The sequence below is a fragment of the Canis aureus genome, chromosome 15, assembly GCF_053574225.1.
Source record: "Canis aureus isolate CA01 chromosome 15, VMU_Caureus_v.1.0, whole genome shotgun sequence".
Taxonomy (NCBI): Eukaryota; Metazoa; Chordata; class Mammalia; order Carnivora; family Canidae; genus Canis; species Canis aureus.
In genome coordinates this window covers 43,507,670-43,520,207 of record NC_135625.1, presented here as the reverse complement: position 1 = coordinate 43,520,207, position 12,538 = coordinate 43,507,670, and the positions used below count along the sequence as shown (strand labels likewise).

At 44.9% G+C, this 12,538-nt stretch overlaps 1 protein-coding gene across 10 annotated transcripts in view; it reads left to right on the top strand.

The window, feature by feature from the left end:
- The window catches only part of SLC20A2 (solute carrier family 20 member 2), a 101,593-nt gene extending 93,032 nt beyond the window's left edge, over nt 1–8,561 (top strand). For all 10 annotated transcript variants that reach the window (XM_077849369.1, XM_077849365.1, XM_077849366.1 and 7 more), the window contains one exon: nt 7,115–8,561. In XM_077849369.1, coding sequence (XP_077705495.1) covers nt 7,115–7,279 — 165 coding nt within the window. In that variant the 3' untranslated portion in view covers nt 7,280–8,561. The remainder of the gene's footprint in view (nt 1–7,114) is intronic.
- The last annotated feature ends 3,977 nt before the right edge of the window (nt 8,562–12,538 follow it).

The window sequence follows — 12,538 nt, the reverse complement described above, 5'->3', positions numbered from 1 at the left end:
CTTTTTAATCATTAACCCTGCATGTCAGCAAGCCTAGTGAGGGCCACCTCTTTCACACCAGTTGAAAGATCTCTTGAAAACCCAAGTTTGGTTTCCCTGGACCGTTACCTATCAGCAGTCTAACCTATATGAATGTATAAAGTGTTATAACTGACAATACTTCTCTTGCTAAAACACTAAACTTAAAAAAAAAACACTAAACTTTATAATAAATTTATAGAAATAGATGAAAAGTATAATGAGCCCATAAAAACCTATACTCTCTGTTTTTACCTTTGTCATTCCCCCAATATTTATATTTATACTATAATGAGGAGATGCTCCTAAGGGATTTATATTCAGTTTGTCCAGGACCTTAATGAATAAATGCATATGTCATCATTATCCTAAAATATCTACATAAATCACATGATAGGTTTTGTTTCCTAAGAGTTGATGGTAAGTTGAGTTAGGATAGTTGGTTGGCACTTAAAATGAAGTCTCCTTGACATGAGACCACAGTTGATGTCAGCTGTCAAGTAGACAGGAGCCAGACCTCAACTTGGATCCTGACCAGTCTCACTACTGTCACCTGTCATGGACTGGCGGACAAAGCACAGAGCTAGGCGCCACAGTAGCTTGACTAAAGTCAGGGTCTTAGCTCTCCAGACCTCACCACAGATGGGAGCCTGAAGCCCAGGTGGTGAGACGCTGAGAAGGGCTTGGGGCTGCCCTCAAGGGGAGTACCCGGCCTCCTGGGAGCACTCGGCCCCCCCACAGAACACCCGGCCTTCCAGGATCACCGGGCCTCCCGCAGAGTGGCCTCCCGGGATCACTTGGCTCCCCACCCCTGGGATCACCCCCACCCCCATCACCAGGCCTCCCACAGAGCACCCGATCTCCTGCAGCACCAGCTCAGCCCTCCCTAAGCCCCACGCAGCAGGTGCAGGGGGGAATATGAGCGATACGGCGTGGCGCTAGGAACAAGGCTTGTGTGTGCGACACCGTGATTCTGGAAACATCCAGAGGGCGCTGACCTCCACGTAAAGTCTCGACTGAAAGCCGTTGTGTTTTCAGGGAATAATCACACCACGTGTTGGATTTTTCCAGCTTCCTGCTTCCTCTCCTAGCTGCGTGTTAGGTTTTTTGCCTAGAGCCACCTTCTGCAGAAGGGGGGCAAACATTAAGAACTTGGCAGGAAAAAAGATGGAAACCATTGCTGAAAATAAGCTTTTGAATGTATCTGAGTGCATTTTAATTCATTCTTGTTTTTTCCTAAGTGTACTACATAGCTAAGAGCATAGTTTAAACTTTTATTTTCCCCCTTTTAAAACATTTATAAACCTCCACTAAGTGATACAGATGTTAGTCAAATGTTTCATTTGGAAAAGATAATTAGAAAAGTCTTGTTATCCAGAAAAATGTAATAGTATAATATATTTCAGAAGGCACAGGTAAGACGAGTTTTGCTCTCTATAAATTTCTCGGTGTCATACCTTTCTGCATTTTACATCAGAGAGTTCAGTTCACTAGATATTTTCCTGGGACAGTACCCCAGGTTGAAGTTAAAAGCCTTAGTTAAAAAAAATAGAAACAACTCTTGAAAATAAAAGTATCCATAGATGTATGTTTCTGTACGTGTTCATTGCTCTTCCCTTTGGTGAGCCTTGATCAGCTTTGGTCTTCAGCCCTGGCTACAGCAGACAGCAGCCACTGTTGAACACATTTGTGAGCTTTTTTTTTTCTTTAAAGATTTTATTTATTTATTTATTTGGCCGGCGGGGCAGGGGAGGGGGGATGTACAAGTGGGTGAAGGGGCAGAGGAAGAAGCAGACTGCCCACTGTACAGGGAACGGGACATGGGGCTCAATCCCAGGACCTGAGTTGAAGGCAAGCACTTAACCGACTGAGCCACCCAAGTGCTCCATTTGTGAGCTTTTTTTTTTTTTAAAGATTTTATTTATTTATTCATGGGAGACACAGAGAGAGAGAGAGAAAGAGAGAGAGAGAGGCAGAGACACAGGCAGAGGGAGAAGCAGGCTCCATGCAGGGAGCCCAATGTGGGACCCAATCCCGGGACTCCAGGATCACACCCTGGGCCAAAGGCAGGCACCAAACTGCTGAGCCACCCAGGAATCCCCCGCATTTGTGAGCTTTTTAACAGTGATTCAGAGTGGTGTTATCCAAAAAATGTCTTAATTCCATGGGAGGTGGTTTGGGATTATTCTTTTCTGTGAATTAACCACATTGTTCATTTATATTGATGACATAAATAATTACTTAGCCAGCCTTTGGACAGGAATTGCTTTTAGGAAACACTACTGATTTTAACAATATTATAATTTCTAATCTAATTTTCTAATTCTTACTCTTTGGTTTCCCTGCTCCTCAATAATTCTATTGCTCCTGGTGCCAATGATGGCCTTAAGCTGGAAACACATTTGATGAAATTCAGCATGTATCTCTAAAACACTGCTAGAAATCTGTAAAGATGACCAAACCCACCATAAAAATACAGAACTATAGAGCTTGTCTGTCAGCAATAGCTAGCACAAAAATGTAATAAGAACAAGAACACCTCCAGAATTGCAGCAAAAAGGTATTTCTGAATAATCCTAATAAATGTGAGTGGATATATGAAAAAAAGACACGAAACTTTGGAAAGAAGACTTGCAGATGAGACAAGCAAGCTAAATGGGAAAACTAAGTTTATTGGATGGAAAAACTAAATTTTATAAAGATAGGAGTTCCCTGCAGGGCACCTGCTAGCTCAGTCCGAAGAGCATGTGGCTCTTGATTTCAGGATCATGAATTCAAGCCCCACGTTGGCTGTACGGATTACTTAAAAAAATATAAATAAAAAATAAAAATTTATGTTCCCCGCAAACACAACCCCAACCAAATTTTTCTTCTAATTTTACAAAAGGAGACCAAAGTGAATTTGGTAGGTTAAATTAGCAAGAACATAAAGTGACCTAAAAACATAGTGAGGAAGGACTAACCTAACCAGAGAGAAAGTTGAAAGTACATGGAGGCAGGGTAACAGTGTGGATGAGAACAGTTTGATTTGGGGAAGATGACAAAGTTCTAAAGATGGACGGTGCTGATGGTTGCAAAACAATGTGAAAATATGCCACTCAGTTGTACACTTAAAGATGGCTAAAATGATAAATGTTATTTTATATGTATTTTATCACAATGAAAATATTTGATATTTCTATAAAAACAGTAGATAGTCCAGAGATAGAACCTATTATATAGAAGCATATAGTTTGATGATGTTGGGTAAATGATGTTGGGTAGCTGGCTGTCAATCTAGAAAAACAAAGTTGGAAACACAACTCTCAAAATATGTATCTGATGGCATAGATAGCATTTTTAAAACATTTTAAAATTTAGAATAAAACAATCTTATTTTAGAAAATTTACAGTAAAATGGAATTAAATATTTATCAAATATTCAAGGATAGATCACAAGACAAAAGTGCAGCATACTTTGTCGTATGGAATTAGAAACTTGAAACAAAGCAAAATAGTGATTGAGAAAATATTTGCATTAAATAAGAATTAATATTATCATTCAATAAAGACCCCACATAATTAAGGGGACACATTTAGATTCCAGTTGGTCAAAATACATGGAGAGATAATTTTATATACAGTAAAGTGTACAATTGGTGTACAATTGGAAAAATAAAAGTTCAGCCTAGGAGTAATTAGAGATGCAAATTAAAGTAACAGTAACACGTTTTTGTTGATTGGTTAGCAAAACAGAACAATTTGCAGGATTATTACAGTGTGCTGAAATTCACAAATTATGAATGACCTTGTACATTTACAACTGTTTCTAAAACTGTTTGGCAATATGTAATAAGATCCTGTTGTTCCTCTAAGCAGCACTCCATCTGATACATGGCAGGGAATTGGCAAATTACCATTTTGCAACCATCGTAGTAAAGACAGGAATTGCTGAGTCTTTGGCAGAGGTGGGGAGGGAGGTTGAGGAGGAACAGGGTATTTTAATAGTATGAAAATGTTTCTTCATAGATTGTGACAGAAGGTTAAAAACTGAATTTGGGTAAAGGGTATATGGAGTTGCTACAACTTTCCTCCAAGTTTCAAATTATTTCAAAGCTAATTTCCAAATGCACCCTTTAAGTTGTTGAATCACTCTATTATACACCTAAAATTAATATAACTGTGTATGCTAACTATGTTGGAATTAAAATAATAAAAACTAAATAAAAGCCCCCTTTATTTTTTTTTTTAATTTTTATTTATTTATGATAGTCACACAGAGAGAGAGAGAGAGAGGCAGAGACATACGCAGAGGGAGAAGCAGGCTCCATGCACCGGGAGCCCGACGTGGGATTCGATCCCGGGTCTCCAGGATCGCGCCCTGGGCCAAAGGCAGGCGCCAAACCGCTGCGCCACCCAGGGATCCCTAAAAGCCCCCTTTAATAATCCACTTCAGGGAATATTATTTTTTAAGCCCAAATATAAGCTATATGAATGAATACATTGATCATGGAACCATTTTCTAATAGAGAAAAATTGGAAGCAAATGAGAAGTGGTTGAATTAAGGTATATCCATCTAAAGGGCATGCTGCTTTTTGTGATAATCATAAAGACTGTGAACACTATGGGAAGGTGCCTGTAATATAATGTTAATTTTTAAAAATTTTTATTTATTCATTCATGAGAGACAGAGAGAGAGAGAGGCAGAGACACAGGCAGAGGGAGAAGCAGGCTCCATGCAGGGAGCCCGACGTGGGACTCGTTCCTGGGTCTCCAGGATCATGCCCTGGGCTGAAGGCGGTACTAAACCGCTGAGCCACCCAGGCTGCCCTAATGTTAATTTTTTTAATAAAAGAAATAATGTGCTCTATTATTTACAAATAAAAGTATATTGATAAAGAAATACAAGAAAGGAATATATAAATAGGACAATAAGTGTCTGGGGATCTGGATAATTGTCCATTCCTCCTAGTACATAAACTTGCTATATTATTATTCTAACTTTATGCTTTTTAAAAAAGCATTGTAAGAAAGGAAGAGGGAAGAGATAACATGGAAACTTGAGCGTGTCCTCCCTAAGGGAGTCCAGAACAACCAGAGGGGCACTAAAACCTGCTCCCGGGAGACAATGCTGCATAACAGCAGCTGGTGCCTGTGGACTTGACCGTGTTAGGGGACCAGCAGGAACCAGCTGATCCCTTAGGCAGCAGAAAAACCTCGGTTGTCTCTCATGCTGTAGGAACTGCTAAGCCGGATTATCAGGTTCAGACAGGGTACTGGTTAGCACCAAAGACTCTTAATACAGTAATCACTTTGAAGGCCCCTCCTGCATGTTAGTTACTGTCCTGGATGTGTTGTTGGCTTATCATGGCTTGGGTCGGCACATGTCAGATTAACTGCCTTTCAATATACTGCTGGTTTTGGTGTTGTAGTTTGCATCCATAAACAATCTAAAGTGTTGGATTTTGTTTTTTCTGGTGGTTAGACCTGGTTGCTCTTTGAACCTTATTGGCCACTGAGGACTCTGGAGTATTTGAAGATCCATAGAAACAAAGCCTGTTCTATGGAGATATTAAAAATGCAGCCCACAGAAAGGCATTCTGTTGAACTCTGAGCCCCACCAGAGCCTAAGTGAGGCATGAGATGTTACAGGCATTATACTTTCTTACAATTTTCATTTTTACGGATACTTAAAGTTGAGTCTTTTTTACTTTTTAAACTTTCAACAAACTGTAAAATGAATGGTGAATGTTTAGGAAAAGATTTGAATCAGTATTAACATTGTGATTTTCAAGTATCTATACCTGTCATTTCGTGACACATGAGTTCAGATCCAACAATATTTGTGCTCCATTTTATTTTATTTTACTTTGCTTTTTACTTTTTTAATACACTTGACACTAGCAAAAGTACAAAGATGGCCAGGCAGTTTGCGAGAGAGGACAAAACAAGTTTAAAATCAAAAGGCCAGGGATGCCTGGGTGGCTTGGCGGTTGAGTGTCTGCCTTTGGCCCAGGGCATGATCCTGGAGTCCTGGGATCGAGTCCCACATCGGGCTCCCTGCATGGAGTCTGCTTCTCCCTCTGCCTGTGTCTCTGCCTCTCTCTCCCTCTGTGTTTCTTATGAATAAATAAATAAAATCTTAAAAAAAAAAAAAAATGAAGAGCCCACGGGCATCTGGGTGGCTCAGTTGAGCATCTGCTTTCAGCTCAGGTCATGATCCTGGGTCTGGGATCCAGCCCTACATCTGGCTCCCTGCTCAGCAGAATCTGCTTCTCCCTTTCCCTCTGCCACACCTGCCCCCACTTTTGCTCTCTCGCTGTCAAATAAGTAAATAAAATATTAAAAAAAAAAAAAAAAAAAGAAATCAAGAGGCCTGAGTTCTACTTTTCAGTCTGCTGTGATTTATAGGACCTGCTCATGCCCCTGAATCATCTCGGGATCTGTTTTATCCTCTGAAGAATGAATGATGTGGGTTGGATATTCTCAAAGGTCTTCTCCAGCTCCAACATTTACGATGATGTTATAAGGGTACATTATTGTCGTTCCATCATGTAATTAAAGCAGTTTTATACATTGTGGTAAGCGGTATCCTCACTGTGGAATATTTAGAACAAGAACATTTAGTTTAGGGCAGCCCGGGTGGCTCAGCGGTTTAGCGCCGCCTTCAGCCCGGGGCCTGAACCTGGAGACCCGGGATCGAGTCCCACATCGGGCTCCCTGCATGGAGCCTGCTTCTCCCTCTGTCTGTGTCTCTGCCTCTCTCTCTCTGTGTCTCTCATGAATAAATAAATAAAAGCTTTAAAAAATTTAGTTTATAAGCCGTGGAGAGAAGAGAATTGTGTAATTGGCTGATGTTCCACTTAAATAGAGCAGAATATAGGTGGGAAGCCATTTGGGAACTATATGTTGAGGAGAATAATCCTAAGGTAATTATACATAAAATCGAAATTATTTTAAAACTTTTTAACAAATTGAGGGGAAAGAATTGGTGACTTTATTAAACTCAGTTTCCTTCTGAGATCAGCCAGTTTACATTGGTTGAATATAGATCGTGTGTCTCACTTTTAAACTTGCGGCATCTGTTCTTACACTGCAATGTCTGTGCTCCCACAGGTGGGCTCAGTGGTGGCCGTGGGCTGGATCCGCTCCCGGAAGGCTGTGGACTGGCGCCTCTTCCGGAACATCTTCGTGGCCTGGTTTGTGACTGTGCCTGTGGCTGGGTTGTTCAGTGCTGCTATCATGGCTCTCCTCATGTACGGGATCCTTCCATACGTGTGATCTGTTGTCTTCCACCCAGTGCACAAGGGGTAGTCTGGTGAGGGGACGAGTGGGTGGCATTGACACACGCCCTGCCCGTGCACGGGCTGCCTCCCCGCCAGCCTCTCCATGTCCCTTTCATATGGTTCCAGGCCACACTGCTCACCTGCACTGTAGAGAGTCATCCTCCAGAGCTAACTTAACTACTGTACATAATGATGTGCATTAAACTGGTATTGTGGTGACATAACGTGGTGCAGTTACTTATATGTTAAATATATATGTATACATAGCATAGCTAGCATTATTTCAAACATACTCAAAATGGGAGTGGAGATGTATTGCCTAGAATTCAATATTCAACAAATCTTTGTACATAATGATTTCAGTGGCAAATCGTAAGAACCTTTTAAAAGGAGAGTATAGATTGGAAAGTGATACTTTTCCCATTGAACATACTAGAACTGAGAATTGGGATGGATGGTGCCCATTTGGGAAGGTGTACGTCGTAGGTGTGCTCTTGAATAATATGTGGCAGGAGTTCACAAGTGCTTTCACTGAGGAATCTGTTCATAAACTGTGTATCGATTATGTAATATATCAGAATTGCTTCTGTAAATACTTAAAGCTATAATTTTTTAATGGCGTGCTTCCCTTACACTTTTTTGATCAGAGAATTTTTGGAAAGTACCAAAGAAGCAGGGGAATAGTTTGCCAGTATTATATTTTCATATCGTCTGTCTCCCCTTCTCATTAACCCTGCCGCTAATCTGTGCCACAGCGACACGGCCGGGTCCCTGAGCACCAGCGCCTGGTCACGGTGTGTCCCACTCTGGGGCCCGTGCGCCACGCCAGACACCGACAAGCCCTGTGTGGCCGTCCGTGGCCATCCGTGCAGAGGATGTACGTGCGTGACGTGTCATCAGGCACCACATATCAAGTCCAGTTTAAATTCTCACCCCTGTACTCCCCCAGCAGCCTGAAGAACAGAATTCTTGTCTCAAACACTAAGGCGAGTGATGGGACAGTCTAGGAATTCAGGAGCAGGGAGAGTTGAAATATTAGACAATACACTGGATTTGAGGATTTCCTTGAGGCCTTTACTAAGCTGAACATCTTGATGCTCTACTGTAGTCCCATTGGATTCTTTTTTGATAGCGGGAGGAAGTATGACTAATGTTAGAGCCTGAAACTATGGAAATGCTGCTAAAATTTTTATATTGACAAACGTTTTCTTGGTACTTCATTGTGATTTTTCATTAATCAACCATATTAAATTTATAATAAAAAATGCCCCTCAAAAGTTTGCCTCTGAAGTATTTTTCTAAGTATCTTTATCGTGGTTTGTTCAAGTTCCACAAAAATAAAAGCCACATAATTTGTTGACTTCGATTTTTCAAATAACTTTCTTATTTTACCACTTTTACATGTTTGTGCACAGGATACACGTGAGCAAGAGAAGGAAGGAATGAGGGACACAGCCCAGCATCCTGAAATCCCCTGTTAGCACACACACTGATTCTTCCGCAAAGAACTGACAGGAGAGGGTTCGCCCCAGGATGGGATTTCTGTTAAAGGACGTATCCCACTCCAGTGCTCAGCCTTTCCCACCTGACTCTGAACCTGCCCCCTCGAGGGCAGTGGGGGGCCGCGGGTCCACATGTCCAGGACTAAGGGCCTAGCAGAAAAATGCACGTCCTCCTTCTTCATGGCTCAAGCAGCTCCAAAGCACACACACACCTACTTGGAGCTTCAGAAGCGAACTTCCCCAGCCTCTGCAGCAGAGGGTGCAGCCTCCGTTTCCTTCTGGAGCCTGGAGGGTGACAGAATGAGGGATGACCAGGGATGAAAAGGTCTTCATCTCCACAAAGACATTTGCTCTCTCTGATTTTTAAAGTGGCATTCCCCACTTCTGATAAAACCATAGATTCAAGAAGTTTGATTTCCTCCTAAATTTGTTATAAGAACAATGACAGTTGGACAGCCCTAGTGGCTCAGCGGTTTAGCGCCGCCTTCAGCCAAGGGTGTGATCCTGCAGACCCGGATCGAGTCCCACATCGGGCTCCCTGCAGGGAGCCTGCTTCTCCCTCTGCCTGTGTCTCTGCCTCTCTCTCGTGTGTGTCTCTCATGAATAAATTTAAAAAAAAAAAACAGTGACAGCTAACGGGTGTCAGCTGACAAGCTGTGGGGGCCACCGCTTCTGCCCAAGTGTGGCCCTGGCAGCCGGGCTGCAGCCAGGCTGCAGGGGACAGAGGCCCAGGGGACAGTGGACAAAGGTCACACACACACTGAGCCTTCGAGTGACTAAGCAGCCGCATCACCGGGGAATGGGGCTAGAGGCCTTGCCCAGGGCACCCCTCCCAGGCCTGTCCCACAGAGAAGCTCCCACCCCTGCCCTGCCCCAGCCTTTCCCCCAAGGGCGGGTTGGTGAGCTCCAGCAGAGGATGGGTCACCTGGGGGGGTGAGCTCATCATCGTCAGCCACCTCCTCGAAAGCTACAAATACCCCTCAGACCAGGGTGACTGACGACGCAGGTACCCTAACTGGGTCGGGTCACATGGCCCTGCGCAGGGGGCAGCCAGGCTGAGGAGCTCGCCGGAGACCTTCCATGCCGGCAGCAGAGGCAGCCAGAGGCCAGCACCCAAGTTGCTCCTGGGACCACGTGCTTTGACTTCACTTTTCGCCTTTCCAAAAGGACTGAGCTTTTGAGCAAATCTGGAAACACGTTTAAGATAATTCTTTGAGGTGAGGCCTCCTGTCTCCTCAGAATCAGCTGCAGAATAAAAACCCATCCCATCCTTCAGAGAATGGTGGGACGTATGGCTCTGGGGCATCGGTGAGCTCAGTTCCGCAGTGGGTGGGGAAGGGGGCCTGGGCGGTCGTGTTCGGAGGGGGGGGGCCTCACCCCCACCCCGTGGGAGGCTGCCTTTGCCCACCGCCCTCAAGTGCTCCCACGGGAGAGGCTCCTGGAGCGGGGGGCGGAGGGGGAGCGCCCTTCCCCCGTCAGCTGGGGTCCTGGCCCAGGACCGGGGCCTCCCACGGGGCTGAGGGGGATTCCAGGGACGGGGTCGCAGAGGGGCCGCTCTGGGCCTGGCCCAGAGTAGGGCTCCAGACGCTAATGTTCTGGGAACTTTCTGTGGATGTTTCCCATCAAGCGGACTGCTCGGAGGAAAACATTCAATTAGATGATGGAGAAAAGGAATAGAAAATAAGCCACAGTTAGCTGAACAAGACAAAACAGCCAGAGACTCAGAGAAACTGGAGGAAGAATGATTGGTGAGACCTGGAGAATCCAGTTAAATTCTCATGAAGGGGAAATGTAGCCCTGTCCTTAGATTGTCAGCCTTTTATTTTATTTTATTTTTTTATTTATTTATGATAGTCACACACAGAGAGAGAGAGAGAGTAAGAGACATAGGCAGAGGGAGAAGCAGGCTCCATGCAGGGAGCCCGACGTGGGACTCGATCCCGGGTCTCCAGGATCGTGCCCTGGGCCAAAGGCAGGCGCCAAACCGCTGTGCCACCCAGGGATCCCGATTGTCAGCCTTTTAAATATTCTCCTAGCACTTCATCCTTTACTATTGAAGAGACAACGAAACAACCCTGAAGCATATTATGAAAAAAAGGGAAAAGTCACCTACACACCATCATCCCCCCACACTGAGACACCAGTCTTCGGAATGCCTGGAGCTGGCCCGGCACTGGGGAAACTAAGGCACAAATGGTCAGGCTTCCCGACCTCTCAGCCTCTCCCTCTGAGCAGCTGTCAGGCTGTGTCCACAACTATGGTCTCCAGAGAAAGGACTGTGCCTGAGGCCCGGGATGAGGGTGCCAGAAGGAACACTGGTAGGGGATTAAGAACGTGGAAGCCCTGCATGGAATGGAGCCTGCTACTCCCTCTGCCCGTCTGTCTGTCTGTCTCTCTCTCTGTCTTTCATGAATAAATAAATTAAATCTTAAAAAAAAAAAACCTGGAAGTCTCGGGAGAAAGGGTGAGAGGTTTCTTCTGTTTTTATAAAGGAAATGTGTGAATGCCATCTGATTTAAAGTAACGAGTTTCAGACTCAGCAAAGGTAGCCAGCTCTTCTCTGATCTCTACCAACCGGAACAAATTGAGGACCTAACAGAGAGAAAGGGATTTGGGCTACAGCAGGATGGACCATTCCTTGCCTTTCCCTGAGGCTTGACGTGTGGAGGTTCAAACAAACCCCGAATGTAGACATTCCTGACAGGCGTCGGTAGATATTGGGGAAGGGAGTGAGGTCAAAGGGAAGCCTGCCTGGCCTGCGGGCCAGAAGGCATGGACTCCACAGCAAGGCCATCTTATTCTCTTGGCAGTGACAACAGCGACATCCCGTGGGGTCAAGTGCAATTGCAATCGTGACTATCTTCCCAGAACCTTTTTAAAACTCCAGCTGTGAAGTCACCTCCCAGAATAATTACTCATAACTCAGAGAGTTGCTAGAAATGTCAATTGTTTCTTTGATGGCCACAGGAAAATATGAGGACTTGCCAAAGGAGAACCTGTCGGTATGCAGAAAGCCCCACGACTGGGAAGCCAAACCAGGCCCACCTGCCTGATGGCTCATTTGCATCATTCAGGAAACACCTATTGGGTCCAAGTGTTGGCTTGGCCACTGGACATAGGAAGACATACAGGCCCCTAGGAGGTCACAGGCAGGAGGGGAGGTGGGTAAGCAAAAGTGCAATACCATGTGATTGCTGCCACCCCGAGAATGTTTGCACAGAGCGGATGAGCCTTGGGGAAACTTTCACGGAAGAGGCAGAGATTTGGCTGAAACTTCAAGTGCCGAGTGGACAGTGAGAGCATAGGTTCAGTGTAGGAACTGGAGTTTTAGATGCAGGCAGACTAGGCAAGAAGAGGGTCTGGCAGGCAGCCTGCAGGAAAAGCTGGAGGTCAGGAGGGCCAACTTAGACGGCGCTAAGCATTGGAACAGCTTGCAGAGGCAGCTGTCAGGAAGACAAGAACAGGCATGTTCGAGGGCCAAGTGCAGTGGGTCTGTGGGGATCCCCAAGGGGCTGCACCGAAGCACATACTCCCTCACCCCAGCACCTCGAGGTCAGCATACATTTCCTCAGTGGACAAACCCAATCTCTGGGAGGGGGTGAGGGTTGATCATGGTTAAAAGCACACACGCTATGAACGCTGTATTCTGTTCTTAAGGTTGGTCTCTGTCCACATGACAGGCCCACCATCAGCATCACACTCTAGCCTCTCCTTACCCAGAGCCAAGGAGTACATATGAACAGGACCTCTGG